Here is a 23,796-nt window from a genome sequence, read left to right on the forward strand (position 1 = left end):
CAAGCCTAATTAATACCAATGTGTCATAGAAGTTCGCTTGGAATGAGACTTGCACCCCACCCTGTACCTTCCCAGGGACTTGGGGTCACTTGCGAGGAAATCTGGGTTTGGGCAGGCATAGATTTGAACTGGGGAGCCTCAATTTCACATGACTTTGGAGTAGTGACAGCAGGGTCAGGACGAAAAGCACCCCCAACAGAAGGTTCATGTCTGCATAATATCTAGCACACTAGTGTCTACCTCAGAGTGAAGAGAACCTTGGAGGACGTCTGCTGGTTTCTGCAAGTGGCTTTAAAAGGATCTCATGGTTCACTCCCTCTGTGCCAAATGCCAATAGCCAACACTTTAAAGATAAAAACCATGTCCATTTAAAAGTACTTTATTTTTTTTTTCCAGTCAAATGACTGGTTAATGGGAAATCAAGTTATTAAACATGCTCTAATTATAAATCACTGCATTAAGGACAATGAAAATAATCCGTTTAGGTTATACAGTATATACAGTTGCGCTGCAACTAGACCAAAGTAATCAAGTGAATGAACTGAATATCATACATCTCAAAAGAGCATTCTAGGCCGCAGGTCATTCTCCACCCTCAACAGCAATTAGACCAAAATAATCAAGTGAATGAATTGGATATCATACATCTCAAGATAGCATTCTAGGCCACAGATCACTCTCCACCCTCAACAGACCACACTAGTCTGTGAATCCTATTTCTGAGTCATCTTCCCTCCAAGTCAGACCTGATGGAAAGTGGCAAAACAATAAAAAAATAAAAAAGCCCGAATTCCACAGCTGACACATGTGAAATGTAAACTTTAAATATAAATAGATATCTACAATGTTTTCCTTTGAGTTACTTTTTCTTCTCAATTTGCAAAGAGCAAATAACTAAGAGAGGATAATTAGGAGGAAAGTCAATAGAATTTCTCTTCTGGTAAAAAGCACTATCCGTTACCGCACAATAGCACCACCAGAAAGTGGAAAAATATTTCCTAGGTGTTTAAGTACCAGTGAACCCCATAAGTTAGCCAGGGACTGGAGTTCAAATGTTGACATAAGTCAACTTGTTTTCTCCAAGATCTGGCACCAGGTCAGCAAAGGCCAATGGTGCAGATGCGTGGGGGGTGTGGGGGCACTGTAAGAGAGGTGCTGGGAAGTGCAATGTGCAAAATGCATCTGTTCAAGCTCTTAAGTCTACGAGAAGTGACTGGGAGGAGGGCTCAAACGGCAGAAATGAACAAGTAGTGAAATCTAATGAGTAGTGTTGAGGTGGGGGAGGGAGAGACTGACTTTAATTACAGATCTAACACGTTTTGTTTTGTTTTCTTTTTATACCCAGAATCAGAAAGACAGGAGATAATCCCGATAACATCATAAAACATTCCAGTTTGCCCTGTTACCTTTGAAACCAAGGGAAGCTCCATGCTTATAAGAGCCTTGCACAAAGAGTAAAGACGTAGCTACTTCAGTCAAGTGTGCCAGCGACAGCGTCGCTGCCTTGTTGCCAAGCCTATACTTCAATCCATTCCTTTTGCTCAAACTCCAGCTTCTGTTCACACCCTATGCTTGCCTCTTCATCCCGAAAAAGTGACAGAATTTCCCATATCTCTACTATGACTTTTATGCTTACAGTTATTAAGTAGAGGTATGACAGTCAAGTTCATGAAACTAATGAGTTTTGATTTTTATCAAATACAACCTAGTTCCCCTCCCCCACCCCACATATTGTTAAGTTTAAAAGTGACTTGATGGCCTTACGTAGTGTAACTGGGATGTTTGGGGGTACTGGGCTCCCCAGGCTCTACAGATTTCTGATATGCTCTTGAATACAAACAATTGGACAGGCTAAATTTCAAGACAGTGTAGCTATCATTCTCCAAAAGGAGAATCCTATTAAAGACAAGACACTAAGCTGAGCGGGTGTCCTGGGGAGCTGGGAGGGGAGGCAGTGGGATGCACCAGGACACAAACAGTGAGGAATGTGTTGCTTACTGTGGTCTGTACCACGTAGCCTACTTGTATACAGTTGCTTTCTTCGAGACGGGTCGGGGGGTGACGGGGACAGGGGGACGTTGAGGGAGGCAAATCCTAAACATCTAGGGCATACAAACTAGTTTAGAGAGCTGTTTTGCAATCCATCATCCTTAGTTTGTAACCAAATTCAGGAACTGCAGTTGAAAAACACTGGTGCAGAACAGACTGCTAATTGCTATGTCTTAATAACCCATCAGTAGTATGCTAGGTATGATTGTTCACAAGAATGGGTTATACAAACATGCAGGAGATCATGGCAGCTGCCACTTCATAGGCCGGGGCCCAGAAAAGTACAAGGCTAACATGTAAACTGCCAAGTTGCTTTAGACACTAGCTGAGTTTCAAAGGAATATATGTCTTAAAGGTGAATGGATGGCATTTGTGGACAAAGTTCAGGGGAGAGCAACAGACTGAAGCAGCATGGTACTGGCCTGCCACTCTGGCTGTGCTAAAGTTAACCAAAGTCAGAACAGGGTTAAGGAAAGCTGTAAGAATCCCCCAAATTTGTTTAAGAATTTTTAGGATCAGCAAGTCCTGGAAATGCAGGATCCTGGGTCTATAGTTAAAATAGCTTTATGCCCGTCCCCCTTTAGGAAATTCTGCTTTTCATAGTAAAAGTATAGCAATGTGGGTGAAAACCTCAACTTATAAAAAGAATCTGCTTATATATGTATAAAAACTGCCTTTGAGTTTTCAGAACAGAACGGTACTATGATAAGATGGGCTGCCATACAGCATGATGCGTGAGACTGGCTAAAGCTAGTCTTGGTACCAATAACAAAATGGAACACGATGGTGACAGAAAGGCCTTTGTTCAGTAGCAAGTTAGTCAGCAATAAAGTGCACAAATGATACGGGGAATGCTCCTTTGCGGCTGGGGTCTCCGTCGATGTGGCCAATCTGAAATGAGCAAGTTTGGGTTACAAACATTACAAACTCAGAGGGGCAACACAACATCTGTTTGTTCAGAGGAATTTCTTCTGCCAAAGAATGACAGAAAAACAGTTATGCCATTTTTCCTTCCTACATGTGTTTGCCTCTTTCCACACCCTCAGAGGAGCTCAGAAGTTGCCTCTGGGCCCCAGCAACATGGAAGACACCAGGGTAGCATCTGGATCCACTCCCCACTTAGTACATGAATGAAGAAACTGTACCCAAAGTCCTAAGACTTGGCAAAAATATGATGTGGCTCCAATCATATTTCATCTGGCTCTAACAAATTCAATCTTGGTAAATAACATAAATTATACCCATGTATAAGCTCAACCATGGTCTGATATTAGCAAATAAAATTCCAAAGGAAAACTGCCAAACTAAACCTTTTTTTCTCTCCCCAGATTGTCCACTGAGAACTCTGGGTTCTCCAGAGGGGGTGGGCTCTGCAGTCATGGCTAACATTTACTTCTTTTGTACCTGTCTGGATTTCCCATACTTTTGGAAACAGATATTTTCCATATGGTTAAGCCTGTGTCAGGTTTGAGCCCATCCATAACAGAATGACAGGCAGTGTGATTCCAACTCTGCTTCCTAGTGGTGGGTGTTGGTGGCTATGTATGTGGAGGGACAGGGTTGGCTTCCGAGAGCCCGGTGCTGGATTCTCCCCAGGCCCAGCCATGCACAAGAGTCTCGGAGCTGTGTTACAGAGGAAAGTGATGGCAATGGGCGTCTTCCCTTAGTTGCTTCAAGGTGACAGCAACTGTGCCAACAGCGGTGATGAAAGGCTAAGCCACAGACCCACCAGAAAACTTGGGGGTCAAGTTGCAGAAGGGGCAGCTACAAATGGATCAGGTCAAACTCCTTGTGGCTGACAAGCAAAGTGCCTCCCAAGTCTCAAGGAGCCTTCTGAAATACTTGGTATCTGAGCTCTATCTACAGGGCAAGGCCCTGAGTGCCCACTGGGTGGCAGTCCCTGCCGAGGACTATGTATACTCCATTGCACTGGTTTATTCCTACACCCACATCCCCAGTCTACCACCTAGCTCATCCCTGCTGCTTCCCGAGGCATCTCTGCAACAGTGCTGTGCACGACTTCCTTTCCCAGATGACGTCAACCAGGTGTATAGATCTAAGCACCTGCTGCCAAGGTCTTCAGCCTGTAATTGGTTGAGTCTGAACTACAAGGGATTGTGGGAGAAGCCCAGTGCCCGCCCATGCTGCACTTTTACCAGCTGGAGGCTGAGAGTGTATAGCTTGTGTTGGGATCAAGTGACACACACAAGGACTCTACCCTGGAGCCCAGCTCTCTGGAAGCCTTGCTCCACACATTGGCAGTGGAGGGTTGTGTGTGGAAGCTCAGTTCAGGTCAAGGGTGCTCTCTCTGGAAATGGAGCTCAAGTGGCCTATCCATTATAGTAGTGAGGTGTTCACCTAAGGCCCACTCCAAGGACAGGAGACACCAGAGGATGTGGAAGGCACTGCACACTAATCTGTCAGAAGCACCAGACCCAGACTGCTTGGCCTGAGAGTTTCCCTTGTGTACAGGCCCCGTGGCTCCACCCTGACTCACCCACCACTCCTGATCTTCCTCCCCATCCACAATGATCACGTCTCCCTCAGAGAAAGTCAGCTCATCCGGGTTGTCGGCCACACAGTTGTAGAGCGCCTTGACTCGCTTGGGCTTGGACTTGGTCTGCATCAGAATAAGGAAGGTGACGGTTAGTGTAGCAGAAAGCCAAGGTCTTACGTAGAGAAGGGGCCTCTTGTCTTCGGCTTGCCTTATGAGCCAAGTACCTGGGCTGGGAAACTCAGGGGTCAAGCAAGAGGGGATTGCTTGGTGCAGCTATACCTGGGCAGGGAAAGGAAATGAAACTCCCGGGGTCTGGCACTCACGGGGACTATAAATTGATCAGATGGCCAAGCAGGCCGGGTCCTCAACCATGAGACAGCACCAGAAAGAAGCCCCAAGACCTCCACCCAGGAGAAACAGAAATCTTGGTTGCTTTGGAGCCCTCCAATGAGGAGAGCAAGGGGCAGGATAGCAGGTTTGTCCACTTACCACCTGTGACTTCCTAGGCATGGGTGCTGGGGGCTGCAGGGCCATGGCGTTGGACAGAGGACCTGGAGCTTCTGTTCAGAGAGATCCACTGAGTTAGGGCCAAGACAAAGCAACTTTACAAGATACCGCCAGCCCCATCCAATCCATTTTAACTATAAGACAATGGCTGTAAGAGTCATGGGGTTATATCTAAAAGCAGGCTCTCCATGCATTTTGTTGTATCAAGAGAAAAGTCCTATATAAGGCAGGCAACTTTCTGACTTTACAGTGTGAGCAATTCAAGCTTCCAAGGCTGACCAGCTACCTAGAAATGCCACTCCCTCATCCCCCATGAATCAACCTGTTCCAGGTTAAATAATTACCAGGTCCTCTTGGCTGGCCTTTGTTGATCAGTGGGGTTGGCTTGTCAGTCCTACAAGCAAGGAATTACAGATTTATTAATCACCGAGGCTACCTTTTCCGACATTACTCCCTTGACAAGGGGCCCCCCATCTGTGCTCAAGCTTGTGCTGGTTGTGACCCATCACATGTGCTGCCTCAACAAACCCACTCCTGAAAAAGGAAAGATCCGGGGCAAGGTGCTAGACCCCGATCTCAAAACCAGTACCACACCTCTGTCCACAGTGGCCCAGACCAGAAGCCAGGCACCCATCACTACTTCCACTCATCCTTTACTTCCTCCAGCCCCCACTTGAGCCTCCATCATCCTGCAAAAGGGGAGAGGCTGGAGCTTACTCTCAGATTGGGTGGCTCTGTCAGGGTCTGTGTACACACCAGCGCAAATCAGCATCACCCATGCTTCTGGACTGGGAACCAACTTGGCTGATCGCAGGCCCCCTGGACCCTGCATCCAGCATTTCCTCTAGCTGTGCAGGAGAGGCAAACAGGAGTGGTTCTCACAGCTATCCACTCAAGACACCCCACACACACCTGTGGATCCTCAGAGAAGTGACTTTTCACTGTAGAGGGCGGGGCACTAACTTTGCTCATTCTCTAAAGGGAAAAGGGACCAGGGTCTGCGGAGGCTAAGAGAGATATTTTATCTTCTGTTGCCTATGGGTGCTGGTGGGACCTAGCAGGAAGTAAGAGAAACAACTGGGTAGGGAGCCTTGGGAGGGGCTGAGGAAGCAGGGAGGTAGCCTAGGGTGGCATTCTTTCCACAGCAGGTCACTTCCTCTGCAGCCCCAATGAGCCCATTTGGGTGCTGGTCTGCAGCCTCAGGATGAAGAGGAAAAGAACATGGCTTGGTTGTTTCCTAATTTTCAAGGGGCTGAGAAACCATAAAAGCAAAGACCTAATTTGATTCCCACTGCCTCTGGGCACAAACATCCTAGCAGACATTATGAAGCCGAGCGGCCAACTTCCTACTTCTCGGTCAGTGAAATGCTCATGAGAGGGGCATAGCCAAGGACCACAGCCAGCCAGCCTTGCCCTCAAAGGCCAGGTAGAGCAGAAGGATCACAAGTTCCAGGCCAACCTAGGCTAATGCATAAAAAGCAAAAGGCCAAATGATACATGTTGGATCAGGATGTGAGCTCTCAGCTACTGTTCCAGGGCTATGCCTGCATGACTGCTGCCATGCTCCCCGCCCTGATAATCATGGACTCTGACCATGAAACCGTGAACCCTGATATACTCCTTCTGTAAGTTGCCTTGGTCATGGTGTCTTTTCACATCAAGAGGACAGTAACTAGGACAGAGATGCTAAAATCTGTAAGTCCCAGAAATCTCACATGCCATGAAACACTCTCTTCTGAAAATTCTACCCACTACATTAAGTACAAACCCCACTGATAGCTCGTGACTCATGGACATAAGTAATGGAGGCAGCTGGCCTGTGGGCCTGCTCTGGCTGTCTCCTGCTCTAAGAGAACAAATATATCATGTTCGAAATTATTGGGCATGGGGTGGGTGGGATGGGATGGGGTGGGCTTCTTTTATAAAGAATACACACCATGTCTTCCTTTAAAAGTGGAATTCTACCAGAAGTGACAGCCTGGTTCCATTCACTGAAATCTGCCTAGGGTAAGTACACCCTAACAGCATTTGCTTTGTCACCCCCCCCCACTTTCCCTTTCAGTTGGATTAAAACCAGTGAGAAAGCTCATCCACAGCCCTAGGTTGGCTCTTGTGAGCCCCGGGGAAGTGGCTGGGAGGAGGGTGCTGTGACATGGCACTTGCTGGCTAGTACCACTATTCTCCTCTGCCTCGGGAGTGCCAGGAGCCCACTGCTTCTTGTCCGGAACACCAAGACATGACCTAGCACTGTAAAAAAGCAGCATGTGGGAGGCAAAGAATCTAAGAGCGTTACAAGAGGGAATATGAAGGGCACACAGGGATCAGGAGAGGCATGGCCCATGGCTGTCCAGCAAAGGGGCCTGGGAAGCATGCTTGTCTTGGTGTAACTCAGCAGACAACCTTACTTCAAATGACTGTTTAAGAATATTATGGTATGAGCCAGGCATTGGTGGCATACGCCTTTAATCCCAGCACTCGGGAGGCAGAGGCAGGCAGATCTCTGTGAGTTCGAGGCCAGCCTGGTCTACAGAGCAAGTTCTAGGACAACCTCCAAAGCAATGCAGAGAAACCCTGCTTTGAAAAACCAAAAAAGAAAGAAAGAAAGATTATGGTATGGTGCAGGTGTGCACTTTGGGTTCTAGAAACATGTCTTAGCAAAGTAGTATACATAACATTTTGATTTAAAAATGTCAGGCTACAGCCTGGGGCTCAGTGAGGAGTTATAGTGAAACTTTAATCCCAGCACTCGGGAGACAGGCAGATGGATCTCTGTGAGTTCAAGGCCATCCTGGGCTACATTAGAGTGAATCAGTCTAAAAGAGAAACAGAGCTCATGCTTTTAATCCCAGCACCGGGGAGGTGGAGACTGGAATGATATAGCTGGGTGGAGAAAGGAGTGTAAGGCGGGAAGGGACAGGAACTCACTGCAGAGGGCAGTGTGAGGAGCAGTACAGTTTGGAGATGCAATCAGAAGACATGATCACCCTTCAGTCTGAGCACTGGTAGATGTGAGAACTCTCTAGTGGGTGGCAGCTTTGTTTCTCTGGTCTTCAGCTTTAATCCCAATATTTGTCTCTGGTTTTTATTATTCATGCTACATTAACCCCAACACCTGGCTCTGGGTTTTTATTATTTGTGCTACAGTTTGACTTACTATGAGAAAGGAAATGGAAAGCTTAAAAGATAAAATTGAGAAAACTCTCGGGAAGTATAAATATATATTTTAAAAGATTTATTTATTATATATACAGTGTTCTGCCTGCATGGTTGCCTGTGTGCCAGTAGAGGGCACCAGATCTCATTACAGATGGTTGTGAGCTACCATGTGGTTGATAGGAATTGAACTCAGGACCTCTGGAAGATCAGCTCTTGACCTCTGAGCCATCTCTCTAGCCCGTGGAAGTATATTTTTTAAACAGGCACAGAAACAACACAGGAATTGAAGATGGTGGCAGAATGGCAACTAATGAGGAAAATCCACTCACACACTCGACTGCTACAATGTAGAGCCCAGCTGGGGACTGCACCCCAGGCCCTGCCTCTAGGTAGTAGGGCCACTAGATCTGCTTTGGTGAAAAGTATGAGAAGCTAACATGCTTTCACCATCACCTTTTCTCTTCAAAAGTGATTTAGGCCCAAAAGATAATGGGGGAGGAGTCAGGAAGACGGGGGTGGGGGGGTGCTTGGGTCTGGGGATCAATCAGGGGCATTTACCCAGATTTCACCTCTGGGATCTGGGGGAGCTGTCAGAACACTTGGGTTATCTGATAAAACTAAGCATATTTAAGGGAAAAGTCAATGGGGTCTGACATCTGAGAAGAGAGAATTATATTAAAAGAAACAATGGGGGGAGGGGGGACCAGAAAGACTTAAAGTATCCAGACACAGAACCAGGCAGGGGGGAGGTCAGGCTGGGGGTGAGTGGTCTAGTAACCTGACTAAAAATCAAACCTGGGTGAGATGAGGAGGCAGTGACAGAGCAGGGGACACTTGGCCTGGATGGGTGGGAGTGGGGGGTTGGGGAGACCTAGAGGCTGCATGTGTAAGGATTCAGGCATTATGCTGGCCTGCCCCTGTGACTGGACAGAATGCACTCAGGCAGTATTCTGGTCAGCCCAGGGTTCTGCACACAGGTGCAAAGGACCCCTTTAAAAGACAGACTCCTGCCCACTTACACTCTCTTTCTGGCTCTTCTCTCCCTCTGCTCTCTTCTCTTTCTGTTCTTTTCCAGCTGTCTTCTTGCTCTCTCTTCCCGCTGTTCCCCTGGGACAGACAGGACTCTTCCTGTCTCCCTCTTCTCTTCTGTCCTCTTTCTGTGTCTCTTTACCTCTTTTCTCTTTCCTTCCCCCTCCCTCCCCTTTCTAATAAAATTTCTCACTTAAACTCTGTTTGCCTGGCGTGTTTGTCCCTCGGCCACCCTCACCTGCCATGGTCCCCCACCCAAGGTCCCCCCTCAAACTTTATCCTAATAGCATGTCTACATGGGGTGCTGGAACAGGACTTGAGCCAAGAAGGGAAAGAAGGCTTCAATCTCTAGGACAGGTGGAGGCAGAGCCAGGAGTACATTCATGGGAGGGAGCGACTGCATTTCTGAACATAGGAGCCAAGATTCTCAGCTCTGAGAAAGAAGTAACAAGTATGGGAATTGAGAGAAAGAACGAAGTCTTGCTGTCCTGTGTCCCAACAGAACCCTCTATGAATTCAGGTCCAGCTTCCAGCACCGCTCATGTAAATAACAGAGCAAAAGTATCATGGCCTGGACTGTTTGGAGTGACCTGCCTTGGGCCCAGACCCCATGTCTTGAGGGAGCCAGTCAGTCACACCACCTGAAGAGATCACCTGCATGTGGGCACTGTGGTCAGCAGACCGGCTCAAGTTTGCTAAGTCAGCAACAGCTACAAAGTCTACAAAGCGGCAAGGCCTCCATGACACCAGCATTTACCAAACGACTTCCATCCCAGGGGTCTTAGCTACGGCAAAGACAAACCGCTCCACTGTGCCATGCCAATCCTGGTGACAAGACTAGTAAAGCAAGAGCACAGCCCAACAGGTGTGTCTGAAACATTAAGTGCTGCCCCTATCTACGTGAGAGAAAGTAGAGATGTTGGCATGAACTCCAAGGGCTCCAAAAGAGAAAGCTACAGAATACAGAAAGGAAAATTTATGCACCTATACATACGTATACTGTAGCTCTGACCACATTACCTCCCATCCAGACCTCATAGCTTAATAGTGAACCCACAAAAAGAATACTCAAATTAAATTTACTTTCTACTATAAAACATAGAATAAGAAATTTAGAGATGGGGGGAGCGGTGCTGAAGAGATAACTCAGTGGTTCAGAACACTGGCTACTCTTCCAGAATACATGGGTTAGATTCCCAGTACCCATAAGGTGGCTTACAATCATCTTTAACTCCAGTCCCAAGGGATCTGACATCCTCTTCTGGCCTCCTTAGGTACCAGATATGTACATGGTACACACACATACAAGCAGGCAAAACACCTATACACATAAAATAAAATAAAAAATTTCTAAATGCTTTCAAAAAGGTAACTGGATCCCTTGTGCATGAAGGAGAAAGCCCTTGTCTATAGGAAACATGAAACTGACACTGTGGAGGGACCATTCATTCAAGATGTTTCTAGGGAGCAAAACACAGAACCATTGAGAGCTTGAGTCTTAAGGACTTGATTTCAAAAATCCCAGTGTTAACACACAAAATCTAAATTAATTACCCAGGTTTAAGATCCAAGTTTGTAATTGATCTCCAGCTAAAAACCTCCTCGAAGAATTAACATTAAGACCCTTGAGAGCTGATCAGTAAGTTACACAGTACTTGGCCTCTCACCCTAGCATGGTAGAAAAACAGGAGATTTCCAGGACTCACACAGAAATCCCAACAGATGAAGAAATGGGGACAATGCCATTGAAAGCCCTCTGAATGTGAGAGGCAGTGTTGGCTGCTGTGGCCAGGCACAGAGTGGCAAGGCAGGGCAATGGTTACCCACCCAGAAGCCGGCTTCTTCTGAGGCAGGCGGCTGGGTGGCTGGGGTGGCAAGAGTGGGGGCTTGCTCTGCGAGGCTCCGGGTTGGGCAGGCTTGCTTGGCTGGTTCACTCCATCTAGTGTGCCGGAGGCCTTAGCCACAGGAGGGGGTGGTGTTGTGGTCAGGGGATCTGCAGAGAGAAAATGGGGAGGGAAAGAGAGAGTGAGCTCCCTAGGTCACAGGTCACGTACCTAGTCTCTTCCTGGAACCTCCTCCCTCTCTAGCATCCTTCTGGGAACTCCTAAGGCTGCTTCTCAGCTTGTCTCCTCGGGGAAACTGCGAGGAGGAGCAAACCGGTAAGGAAAGGGAGTCTCAACTACAACTGATCTTGCTGTGACTCGTGTGTATTTAGCTAGAAACCTGTGTAGGGACCAGCCCTGGATTCTGTGGCCAATCTGCCCCCAAACCAGCAGGACAGGTAGAGTCTGAGGTTAGATTCAAGCCTGACATCTGCCCTGGAGAGCCCAGAATGCTTAGGTCAGGATTCTTCTTGCATCAAGTGACCCAGAAGGAAACAAAACCCTATGTACCCCACTGGCCTGTAAGAGGATACGCTCTAAGGACACACTGTGACAATGGATGTGGTATGGGGTCCCCAGTCTGAGGGGAAAGGGGATGGTTTCTATTATCTGCATCGTCCAGGTGACAGGCTAAGCCTCAGAGGCAAAGTGATACTGCCAAAGTGGGCAGAGCTGTTTAAAAAAACAAAAACAACAGAGGATGAGATCATGTGCTGGGCCTTCCTTTACCCCACCCATCTTAAAAATAACAGAGGGCCAGGCCCTTGTCAGTGGCCTGACTCAGGGTGGGAGCAAACATAGGTAGAACAAGAAAAGACTATGGGGAGGGAAAAAAAAAAAAACCCCAAAAGATCTAGTTTATGGCCCTTTACCCCTCTCTCTTCCCTTCTCTGTTTTAACAGAAAGCCCAGGGTAGATTAGCCCAGGAGCACCATTATGGAGAGGAAGGAGGGAGAGCAGATATGAGTCCTCTTAATGCTTGACCTGAGACTACTACAGCTGAACCCTGCTCCACATCCTCTGCAGAGCTTCCCAGACAAGCTGCTGCTGTGGTGGCTGCCGCCAACAGAATGAAAAATGTCTGGCTTCGCAGCAGGAGAAAGGCCCTTTCCCACTCTGGCTCCCAGAGTCAGGAACTACCAACCACACACCGGCATGGAAAATACCATGCCAGATCATGAAATGACCACCCCCAAATCACTATACAGCTAAAGGAGCTGGAAGTATGTTGTGTGTAAGGGGTAAGGGGATGTTGTTAAAATGCCTTGTGAGACAGAGACCAGTGAGCCATCTTGGGCGGGGGGTGAGGAAATAGATGGGTGGAATTTGAGGTGGAAGCAGCAAGGGTTGGGGCCACGAGGGCAACTTCTGAGATTTATCTGTGAGCAGCCCATAGCTATCTCCCCCAAGTGGCTGCCAACAGTGCCCCCTTTTTTTTCCGGATTCATAAGGCCCACTGGCAAGAAAGGAAAAAGGAGGAAAAAAAAAAAAAAACGTACTGGTCGATGTCACTCGCAGAGGGGGCAGCGGTGGGTGGACAGCTGGCAGATCTGACGAAGATCGCTGCCTGCTGACACCGTCCACACCTACAGAGTTTGTCTTCCACAGGGTGTTAGCTGAGGTGGCTGTCTGAACTAAACCCACACGCATACACACACGCACACACAGGCACACGCACACGCGCACACACGGAACAAAAACAGAAACAAAACACTTTGTTATTGATCCTCTCACCCATTAAAAGGTCAACATGAACCTTCTAGAACAGCAACAGAGACCTGAGACTTAGTCTTTTCTCTAGTAGAAAAAGTGAGATGCATCCAAAAAACAACAATAATAATAAAATAGTAAACTGCTCCAGGGAACACTCACAGGTGGCCTTTTCAATTTGACGGTGAACTTTTAAACTGTTATAGTCTGAAGGAAGAAATATTGCCATAAATCTGCTGAGCATTGCATTCAGGGCCTATGGAACTTCTGCTCATCTCTATCCTTCTATTACCTCCTACAATGGGCCACAGAGACCCTGTTCTCGGCCAGTATGGGCAAAAGGAAGGGTGTGTTCCAAACACAAGGGGCGGGGCTCTCCCCAGCCTCTTGTCTGGAACTCAGCACATGGCCCTTTAGTAGCTTCAGATGACCCTCAAAGCCATAGCACTTGCTCAGTCATGATCTTTCTCACCGTGTGCCATTTACTCAGAAGCACAGGGGTGCCTAAGGGAGGGCGGGGCATGGCAGTATGGAGACACATGCTCCCAGGCTAGCCCCAGGACTGACAGGCAGCCTTCAAACTTGCCCTATGGTGAGGAAGTTCTGTACTCCAGTGTGGGACACCGGACAGTGTTAACCCTATCCCCTATGCCGTGGTGTGAGAACTCCATGTTCACACCAAGTGTGGACTCTAGGGTAGGAAAGATGTAGGATAGGAGTGCAAATTACTTCGTGTGAAAAAAAAAAAAAAAAAGAGCTAAAATATAATGGCCAGAAAAATGGGAAAAGCAATCCCTCTGATTCTAAGACTGCAGGAAATCAAGATGAGGAGCTGACCAATCCTCTCCTATCATTCATGGGAGCAAATGAAGTCTCTCCTGTCACAGAGCCAGCACAAGCTACTCCTGGGAAGGAGATACCAGTCTCTGTGGCATTGGGCCTTTCAGAATTAACAGAGGATGAAGGAGCTGTGAAATGCCCGCAAAGGACCTGCACTGCCCTGGACAGCCTATAAGAGGTGACAGGGAGTGCTCATGAAGTCCAGGAGGAGATTAAGGAGGGGATGCCAGTGGGAGCAGGGGGTATAGGGTCTGATCTTCATACTTGTGCTCCTTAGTGACTCACCTAAGTTTTTGGACCTCCCTGAGTGTTAGGGCAGGGCAGCGGCATGTGTGGTGTGGTCTGTCCAGCTGGTCTTCCAGCTATTCAATAACCAGTACCACCCCACACTGCCCACCCCTCTCCCAGCCACCAGCTGCTGCAAGAGACAATTTGCAACGTTTTTATGCATAGTGGAAGCTATTCTTCTTTCAAGAGAACTCCCTCCTTGACTCTGGAGGCTCTGAAGACTACCACCTAAGACTGGCAGCCCTGGCAGAGCTGGGCTGGCCATTTGCTGGCCACTTCAAGAGGCAGAGTGGCCGGTTGGTCTTCACTATCAGACAGGCGATTTCATGTTTCTGTATTTGTAAAAGAAACAAACACACACACCAAAAAAAGCCACCTGTTGGTTGGATTTGCTATGTTCAGATGGGGTAGTTTTGTGAGCTTTTCACACTTAAGACACGAGGAAGGCTCACACATTGGTGTTTTTACAATTAGGCTGAGCACTGTTTCTCAAATTACTAGCTTTTACTCCTTCATTTCAAAGGTATTCATCACAGTGCCTTAAACTAGCCCTGAGAAAGAAGAAAGGGAGTAATCAGGACACCAGGAGGAGACCAGATGAGAGGAGCACAGTGGGAAGGGCAACAGAGGACATCCCCACTGACCAGCTGCAGGCCATCACTTCTGGCTTGCCTGGGGCATCCCTGCATTACCTCTGCCAGAGTAAGAACCCAGGTGCAGTCTCTATAGGTTTGGCATGTTAAAACTAAGGGAATTTCTCAAGGCAGCAAACAGAAAACAGCTACAAAATAAACACCCATGCACCAAACTTCTCGAAGTCAAAGCCCATTTCCAGGGGCCTCACCTTTGCCACCGACATTCCGAGGTGGGAGTGGAGGTGCGCTGGTGGTGCTGGGGGGTAACGACTGGGAAGAGGGTGGGCTGCCACTCAGGATGGCTCCGTAGGTCTCATTCTGCAAGATGCTGGGCCCGAAGCCCCTCTGCTTGTCCTTGGTGAGGTTTGCAGTATCTCTGGCCAAAGACACAGCATTGGGCTGAAACTGGCTGGACCCCAGCTGGTAGAAACTGATGGGTCGGTCCTCGCGCCGGTTAGGACTGGGCTGCAGAGGAATGCCAGGGTGAGAGCATGAGATGGAGCTGTAAGCATGAGTTTTCTGGTCTGGCAGGTCCCGTGGGCCTTCTCTGCCCCAAAGAAGCACACAGACGCTGTATTAATTATAAAGCTGTTGGCCGTTGGCTATGGTTTCTTATTGGCTAGCTCTGTCTTAATTATTATTCCATAACTACTAATCCATGTTTTTCCATGTGGTCTCATTTTACTGGGGAATGCCGGACCTGCAACTCCATTGTCTGCTACATGATGACTGCTCCATAGAGAAGAGAGCAATTTCCTAAAAATCCCTGCTTATATCCTGATTCTTCCCAGCTATGTCACTTCCTGTCTCACCAATCAGCCAATCAGTGTTTTATTTATTAACCAATAAGAGAAACATATGTACAGAAGACCACTCCCCATCATGGAGCTATGGCTTTGTCTGCATGATATCAACTCAAAGAAGCAGTGAGAAACATTCATCACTGCTGCATGGTGGGCACCATTTCAGCCCGGCATACGCTGCGGCATTTGAGCTGCAAGACTTTAAAACCCACTCACTCCAAATCTTCTAATTACGATACACACCCCCACAGAGCCATGGCTTACTAAGTGCAATTCTTCCTTCTGTGAAGGACTTCAAACAGAAGCTATGTCATCTTACCAACCTACCCCAGCCTAGCTCTATGCTGTCCTTGAGGTCCCCTTCCCAAATACACTATCTAATGGGGCAGAACGACCCTGGCCACTGAGCAGCACTGTGTTTAATACAGCACAGGTCAACAGGTTCTTTTCACATTCCTCTGCCGAGATCTTGATAAACCAGGGGTCAGTAAGTCCTGATGTTTGCATTATCACTTGCTTAAAAACAGAGTGTGTCCTTTGTGTATGTGTGCAGGTACATGTGTAGAGGTCAGAGGGCACTGTGGGGCTCGGTTCTCTCTTTCCACCATATGAGCCCTAGCGATCAAACTCAGGTCCTCAGGACTGGCAGAGGCGCCTTACTGTGTTTATAAATAAAAACTTATTGAGATGTAAGCATGTCACATCATTCACATATCTGTACTGTAGGAAACTAAGTACAGATGTTAAATGTTTTCCCATCACTGATGGTCCAACAGCCTTCAGAAATGCTTCCATTTCTATTAATCACCTTCCATTTATACCAACTATTAATCATCTGTTTACACTTTACATTTGAATACTAAAGTCCTATGGGGGGGTGAAATAAGAGGTTAAACCATGAAAATATGCGCGACCAATTCTCTTCTCTTATTTCAATACAGAGCATGCTGGCACACCTGGCAGTATGCTGCGGTGGGTTCTAGAAAGGTCATGGCCAAGGGTTTGGGTCTGGAGGGAAGCTGTCTGAGTTTGTACCTCATAGTCCTGAGGTACCCCCAAGTTATGCTTGGCAGTGTGTATGATAGGGAACTGGACTTGGATGAGAGCCCTGTGCTCATTCCAAGGCTGTGTGAAAACACCTATGTCCTTGAGGCTGAGGCAGCCTCTCCTGAAGTTTTCAAGTGCCCTCCAATAAAAGGAGTTGGATCCGGTGAACTCTAAAGGTAGCTGAGTAGTTCCCACATGGTGGTTTCTAAGGTCACTCAGGAAAACATGACCAGCCACATAAACAGTGTCACCAGCCTACAGGACCTGACTTTGTATAATGGCTCCACAGCAAGTAGGGTGCTCTCCCCCACAATCCTATAACTGCCTGTTCCCTTCTTCCATCAGCGTGGGCTGGAGCTAGGAGGCAGGGAGAGAAACGGGAAGGGGAAGCCTAGAACACACCCAGATCAATGGACACACAAAACATCAGGCCATGGAACCATTTCACTGCTGCAGGGAGACACAGACCTGAAGTTTCTCATCCACGTCATCGTCGCTTTCATCCAGGTCCTCGTGTAGCAGTCGCCATTCATACTCAACGTGAACGTGGGAGTTAAATCTTCCTGACAAGGCCTGAGTTAGCTAGAAAGGAGTAGGGACAGTTAGTTGTTGCTGTCCCCATGCTCAACCACAAAGGACAGACACTCATAGGTGTCCAGACCAAGAATGGACAGGTCAGGGAGGAGGGCCTGGAGGATTCACAAGGAGGTTCCGTTCATTTCCAGGGTAGGTCATTTAAACACCTGGATCTCCATGAGGTACCTGTATCTGATGCTCAAGATAACCCAGACCAGTCCCTTAAAGCTCCCTGTCAGTGACTCTCTGGAAACAATAAAGCCTGTCACACAGGCAAGGGATTTGGGGATCTAAAAGGTGATGACCATCTTATAGGTATTCACGCAACATGGCATCAACTGGACCTCAGAAAGAATGTGTTTACTGGCAAGCCAGCATTCTCACAGTAAGAGAACTGAGCCCTGCAGAAAATAATGTCCCTTTCTTCAATTCTCTTGCAGAAAGTGGCTGGCTAATTCTACTCCAGCTGTAGTTGGTGTTTGGGGCTTAATTGCTCCCCAAAGCCAGACAATTGCCGTGTTACTCTGGGTGAGTCACTTGACTCTTCTGCACTTGCTTTCTCATCCAAAAAAATGGGGAATTAGAGATTAAATAACTTTTTCTTTTTCATTTCTACTTCACCTCCCAACTCCATCACATCCCGGGCCACCTGCCCATGGTAGGTGCTCACCAACTCCTCACAGTGTTCATGCTTGAGCCTCTTGGCGATGTCCAATGGCGTCTCTCCTGACTCATTGGCTGAAAGTCAAGGGAGGGTAAGGAGACAGCAGAACTAGGCCTTAGGGTTTGTATATAAAACACCCCCAAAACTCAGATATTGACGGCTCGATCCCCAACTAGTGGTGCTGTTGGGGTGACTGGATCCTGAACTTAACTTTAAGTGTTTCTCTGTCTTTTGTGTTTTATGTTTTGAGAACTCCACTTAGTTCTGTACCCCTCCCCTTTTTCCACTTTTGAGACAGGGTATCTCTATGTAGCCTTGACTTTCTTGGAACTTGCCATGCAGGAGAGGCTGGTCTTGAATTCATAGAGACCCACCTGACTCCGACTCCTGAGGGCTAGGATTAAAGGCATTCCTCACAAGGTCCAGCTTGTACCTCACTTTTAATTAGGTTGTTTTCATTTTTTCCTTTTTCTTTTTTTAGTATTTCGAGACAGGATTTCTCTGTGAAACAATCCTGGCTGTCCTGGAACTCACTCCGTAGACCAGGCTGACCTCAAACTCATAAAGATCTGCCTGCTTCTGCCTCCCGAGTGCTGGGATTAAAGGCGTGCACCACCAACGCCCGGCCGGAGCTGGCCCTTTCTGCTCTGCAAACAAGGTTTGCTTGGTTTTTACTCGCCCTCCTCCCCACTTCTTCTTTTTAAATTCAGACAGGGTATCTCTAAATAGCTCCAACTTGCTGGAATTCACTGTAGAGACTAAGCTGGCTTCAAACATGCAGTCATCACGCCTGGCTTGACTCGTTTTTATAAGTGTGGCTTTTGAGCAGAATGTATCTTTTCATCTACTTTTCATTTGGTTCAGTAGTTCTCCAAAATACTTCCCCAGGAACCAAGCACAGCTGTTTGGCTCAGAGTAAACTGTACACTGGCAGTGTCAGTGGTCAAGGACCCACAACTGAGGAGAAACAAGGGGCAGGGGGTATTAGGATCTGTTACAGGACTACAAATAAAGGAGGGGACAGTGACAGCACCTCCTCTGTCAAAGGCTTAGTCTGATCTTGGGCGGTTGAGCCAGGGTTGCTACATAGCTCAACTAGATTCACCCAGCTCAGGGCTTCTGCAAGGATGCAGATGTGGCAGGAGGCTAAGACAGACAGTAGGCGGAACCTGTTGATGTAGATGCTGCTCTGCACGACAGATAGGGAAAGGCACTCTTTCTAGTGTGAGAACTACTTCTAACACCAGAAGTGCAGAGCTTCAGAAAGGAGCCCAAGGGAGGCCAGCAGAGCCACCAGAACCCCAGCACACCCTGGGCAGCTTACCTATCTCGATGGAGGCCTTTCCCCGCAGGAGGAGCTTGAGGCACTCGGCATTGTCAGTCAAGCAGCAGTAGTGCAGGGCTGTGCTGCCCTTGCCTGTCTGTTTATCCAGGTTCCCACTGCTCAGAACACAGACAGAGAAAGGTAATAGTCATAGGGAGGACAACTGGCCCACAGTCGGGGGAAACACTTGTGAATCAGCAACAAACAATTATTTATCTAGCTCATGCCCACATCGGGCAGGCACCACTGTGAAGGCAGTCAGGTAACAGGCCATCTCAGAGAAATGCAATGAAGACAGAGAAGACCAGCAACCAATGGTATCTGTGTTGATGCTGAATTTGGGTCAGAACAGAAGTTCTCAACCTTCAGGTAGGGACCCCTTGGTGATCAAACGTCCCTTTCACAGGGGTTGCATATCAGATACTCTGCATATCAGATGTTTACATTATGATTCATAACAGTACGGAAGTTACAGCTATGAAGAAGCAACGAAAATAATTTTATGGTTGGGGGGTCACCACAACATGAAGGACTGTCTTAAAGAGTTATAGCATCAGGAAGTTTGAGAACTGGGTTAGAGGATGGTACACCCTGGAGTAATCTTGGTACCTGTCCCCTCCCTCTAGGCCTGTGGTACCCAGAGTACAAGGTCCACTGTTCAGTCTATACAACCTGCTTCTCCTGTCACACCAGAGAAGAAACAAACTTTTCATTTTGTTCCTTTTATTCTTTCCTTTCAAAATTTGTTTATCTTATATGTATGGGTATTTTGCCTGCATGTATGTCTGGGTAACATGTGCATGCCTGGTACCAATGGAGACAGAAGAGGGCACCGTGTCCCCTAGAACTAGAGGTATAGATGGTTATGAGCCACCATATGGGTGCTGAGAATTGAAGCCGGGTCCTCTGGAAGAACACCCAGTGTCTTAACCACTAAGCCATCTCTCCAGCCCCCTTTCATTTTAATTTTCAATGTTTCCATCAGGGAAGGGAATGCTACTGTTGAGTTCAGTATCCCGAGGCTCCTGCAAGCCTGCTGGCCCTAGGACAGCCCCTTAAAAGTGGGTGAAGGCGGACACTTCTGAAGATTTTCACATGCTGTTGTATCAGGAACAAGACCACGTTACCCAAAATAAAAGGTGCATGTGTTCCACATATGTGATAAAAGCAATTGCCATCTGAAATGTCATCACCCCTGGGAAAGCCAGGGGGCCTTTCATCCATAGGCTGACAAATGGGGACAGAGGGGCCCTGGGGTTAGCACCCGCTGTTCCCAGCAGAAAGAAAACATCACCTCAGTGTGGCAAGCCTCAGAGCCTTCCTTCCTTTCTTTGTGCAAGTTCTATGCTGGAGATAGAACTCAGGGTTCATGCATGTGAAGCAAGCACTTACCACTGAGTTCACCCGAACCGGCCTCCTATCCTGATGCATGCTCTACTGCCGTCTTCCTTCTATTTCAGACGGGGGGATATCAGGCTGCTGCCTCAGGAGCATTTATGTAAGGCAGAAACACAAACTGGCTACTTATCAAATGTCCAGCATCCACATGGGCTGGGCTCAGAGGACAGAGTGTCTAATTGACTCAACCGTGAGTTCTGGAAACTTGGGCTTCACAAGGAGCTGCAGATCTTAGGGCTGCAGTCCTGCATGTCTCTCCTACTTTGCAGCTACTTCTTTGCTCTATTGCCCAGGATGCAGGGAAGGGCAGAGGATATAAACTACTCCCTATTGTTATCACACCAGAATTTCCCATCCCACTTGCAGAGTTGAACCAGCACCCTCTGCTCCAACACAGCTAACCCCAGCCAGATCAGGGAGTCACAGTACAAGCTGAAAGGTCTTGGAACGTGGCTTGCAGTCGCCAGGCAGGGGTACAGATAGAGGTGATACACACTGAGTAACAGGGACTCCCGAGCAACTCAACATGCGGCCTCTCAACCCAAAGGAACCGACCTTCACCCAGTGTTCTGATGCACAGTTCCTGGCTTAGGCCAGGGGCTAATGCATCCTCACTTCCTCAGAGCTCTCTGCTATTGAGATGCTGTGTGAGGACTGACAGGGAAAAGACCCACTCACATCAAAAGCCAGAGAAATGCTCATGTCACAGCTGATGGCCCCGGTTCCACATGGTCTTCCCTGGGGCTGGGAACTGAGCAGCCATGGTTCCCCGGAGTGTCTTCTAGACTCTAGCTACTGGATCTTACAGGTACCACGAAGGCCTTCTGTTCTCACACTCTGGGCTTTTCTAGGGAATTCCCATAATTCATATTTAAACCTGAGACACGAGCATCTCGGCAACAGAGCCCGAGTGATAGAGACAGTATCTGGTCCCTTGCTGGGAAGCCCCAAGAACAAGAACAAAGACATCCACTTAGTGTGACACCTACCTGTTCTGGACCAGGAAGTCCACAATGTGAAGGGAAGTCCGGTCCACAGATCTGACTGCAAGATGGAGAGCTGTCTCATCTGGCTCCTGAAATTCAAACCAAGACATTTGTGATTTCAGTGGCATCTTTTAACCCCAGGACCACCAAGGTGAAACAGCACGTTTCTTCCAAGGCCCTTTTCACCTTTTCCCCAAAGTGTTTATCTACAGTACAGGGTGCCCACTTTTTAAATCTCCACAGCAAAAGGCGTATGTAGTGGTTTGAATAAGAATGGCCCCCATAGGCTCAAATGGTCTCCAGTTAGTGGAACAATTTGGAAAGCATTAGAAGGTGTGGCTTGGGTGGGAAAAGTGTGTCACTGGGGGGTGGTTTGAGGTTTAAAAAGATTTGTGACATTCCCAGTCCAGGCTATCTGTCTGTCTCTGCCTTATGGAAGTGCCTCAAGATATGAGCTCTCAGCTACTGCCCCAGTATCATGCCTTCTGCCTGCGGTCATGTTCCCTGCCATGCTCCCTGCTATGAAGGTCACAGACTCCAACCCTCTGAAACTGTAAGCCCCAAATAAACACTTTCTTCTATAAGGAGCCTTGGTAATGGTGTCTTATCATAGAGATATAAAAGTAACTAAGACAACATAACTTCGAGATTGGTCCTTCCCCTCCTACTCACAGGGCATGAGAAATGCAGGGGGTTTCAAGTTCGAGCCATTTCAGCCGTGTCCCTATCCCTACATCAAAACCACAGGTAGAGAGAAGGTGGGTGGGTGGATCAAAAAGTAGAGGGGAAATAAAAACCCAAAATGTAGAAGGCATGAACAGATGGCTGCCTCTTTCTTCATTTGTCCCACCTGCTCAGTCCTCTGGGCAATCCAGGCACATGCTGCCATAGACATGGGGCTTGAGTTTTCTCCTGAGTGACACTGGCTAACAGTAAGGAAGAGCCTGTGCCACTAGGAGAAAATACTATTACCCTATAACGTTCTCTCTCGTGAGATCTAGCTTAGCCTCGGAGTCTGGGTCCAACATGATGGCCCCACCTAGTACCAGACCATACAGGATGCTGAACCCACTCCTGAGACCAGGAGCTCTTTGGACCTGGAGTATGCACTCATGAGGACTCTGTCGAGGACACTCGACAGCTCCTCAGGTATCAACAGTGTAACACAGACATGATTCCAAGATCATGCTGGAGGAGGTGTTCTATCCATCCCTTCTGGGATGACCCCGAGAGTGTGAGCCACAAGATGGTTCTTGGCACCACACTCCTCAGCATGGCCTCAGAGATGCTCTGGGACTAGCTTCCCACACAAATGAGAAGCTCTTGCTAAACCTGTTTGGGGTGGGGTGGGGTCCTGTTAGGCTTTTTTAAGCTTCTGATGATGGAGTCCCTTCCACCAAAGATGGGCTTTCCTTCAACATCTGGCATTACATGTTTGGTTTAGAATAAACCGACAGGCTAAAGAGATGGCTCAGCAGTTAAGAGAACTTGCTGCTCTTGGAGGGTCCCCTGTTCAGTTCCCAGCATCCATATCAGGAGCCCCACAACTACCTGTAACTCCAGCTCCAAGGGATCTGACACCCTCTACTGTCCTCTGAGGATGCCCTACATGCACGAGGTGCATATATACACTCAGGTATATACACAGAAAATTAAATTAATCCTTTTTTAAAAAAAGAATAAAGCATACAAAGGTTCAGTTTGAAAGGAGTCAATCTAGGTGTGGTGCACAAATGTAATCTCAGTACCCAGGAAGCTGAGGCAGAATGATTGCTAGCGGAGTGAGACTGTTAAAAAAGGAGCAGGGGGGCCTGTTGTATAGTAGTGGCTATAGTCAATAATGTATTTAAGTCATATATTCAAAATTGCTGAGTGGATTTGAAATGTATCCATAGCAAAAGATAAGTATATGAGATGACCTATATTGTGGCCATTCCACAATGGGATATATATATATATATATATATATATATATATATATATATATATATATATATATATAAAAATGCTGTGTTCGTACAACATAATACTGCATGAGAATGGGGTCGGGCATTCTGAACACAAGTCATAAATCCAAAATGCAACACAACCCTAAACTTTGTGACAAGTGGAAAATTCCACACCTGAGATTAGATGATGGCTAACAGTCAAAACAGAGGAGCACAAGCTGACTGCATCCCACCTCTAAGATCTCATTATGTATCAATTATCTCAACACCTAAAAATCGCCCAAAATTAAAAACACTTCTGGCCCAAGCAATTAGGATAAAGTATGTTCAACCTGTACATTTTACTAACTAAAAGAAAACATGCCACCTATTTCTCTCCAGGGAGTGAGTACAATATGGAGAATAACACGGCTGAACACACCTCCCTTGTTTTACCCCTAATTCTTCATCCTTTT

At 47.5% G+C, this 23,796-nt stretch overlaps 1 protein-coding gene across 2 annotated transcripts in view; it reads right to left on the reverse strand.

Moving 5' to 3' along the window:
* Nucleotides 1-363: 363 nt before the first annotated feature.
* Asap2 (ArfGAP with SH3 domain, ankyrin repeat and PH domain 2) overlaps nucleotides 364-23,796 on the reverse strand; it is a 150,169-nt gene continuing 126,736 nt past the window's right edge. Inside the window, exons 18-28 of one of the 2 annotated variants that reach the window (XM_027424693.2) lie at nucleotides 21,396-21,481; nucleotides 19,009-19,124; nucleotides 17,691-17,758; nucleotides 16,913-17,026; nucleotides 14,804-15,059; nucleotides 12,621-12,755; nucleotides 11,066-11,231; nucleotides 5,398-5,447; nucleotides 5,036-5,106; nucleotides 4,547-4,669; nucleotides 364-2,940 (exon numbers count right to left, since the gene is read on the reverse strand). In XM_027424693.2, coding sequence (XP_027280494.1) covers nucleotides 2,866-2,940; nucleotides 4,547-4,669; nucleotides 5,036-5,106; nucleotides 5,398-5,447; nucleotides 11,066-11,231; nucleotides 12,621-12,755; nucleotides 14,804-15,059; nucleotides 16,913-17,026; nucleotides 17,691-17,758; nucleotides 19,009-19,124; nucleotides 21,396-21,481 — 1,260 coding nt within the window. In that variant the 3' untranslated portion in view covers nucleotides 364-2,865. The remainder of the gene's footprint in view (nucleotides 2,941-4,546; nucleotides 4,670-5,035; nucleotides 5,107-5,397; nucleotides 5,448-11,065; nucleotides 11,232-12,620; nucleotides 12,756-14,803; nucleotides 15,060-16,912; nucleotides 17,027-17,690; nucleotides 17,759-19,008; nucleotides 19,125-21,395; nucleotides 21,482-23,796) is intronic. The other variant, XM_027424694.2, reaches the window with a different exon arrangement.

This window comes from Cricetulus griseus, chromosome 7, assembly GCF_003668045.3.
Source record: "Cricetulus griseus strain 17A/GY chromosome 7, alternate assembly CriGri-PICRH-1.0, whole genome shotgun sequence".
Lineage (NCBI taxonomy): Eukaryota > Metazoa > Chordata > Mammalia > Rodentia > Cricetidae > Cricetulus > Cricetulus griseus.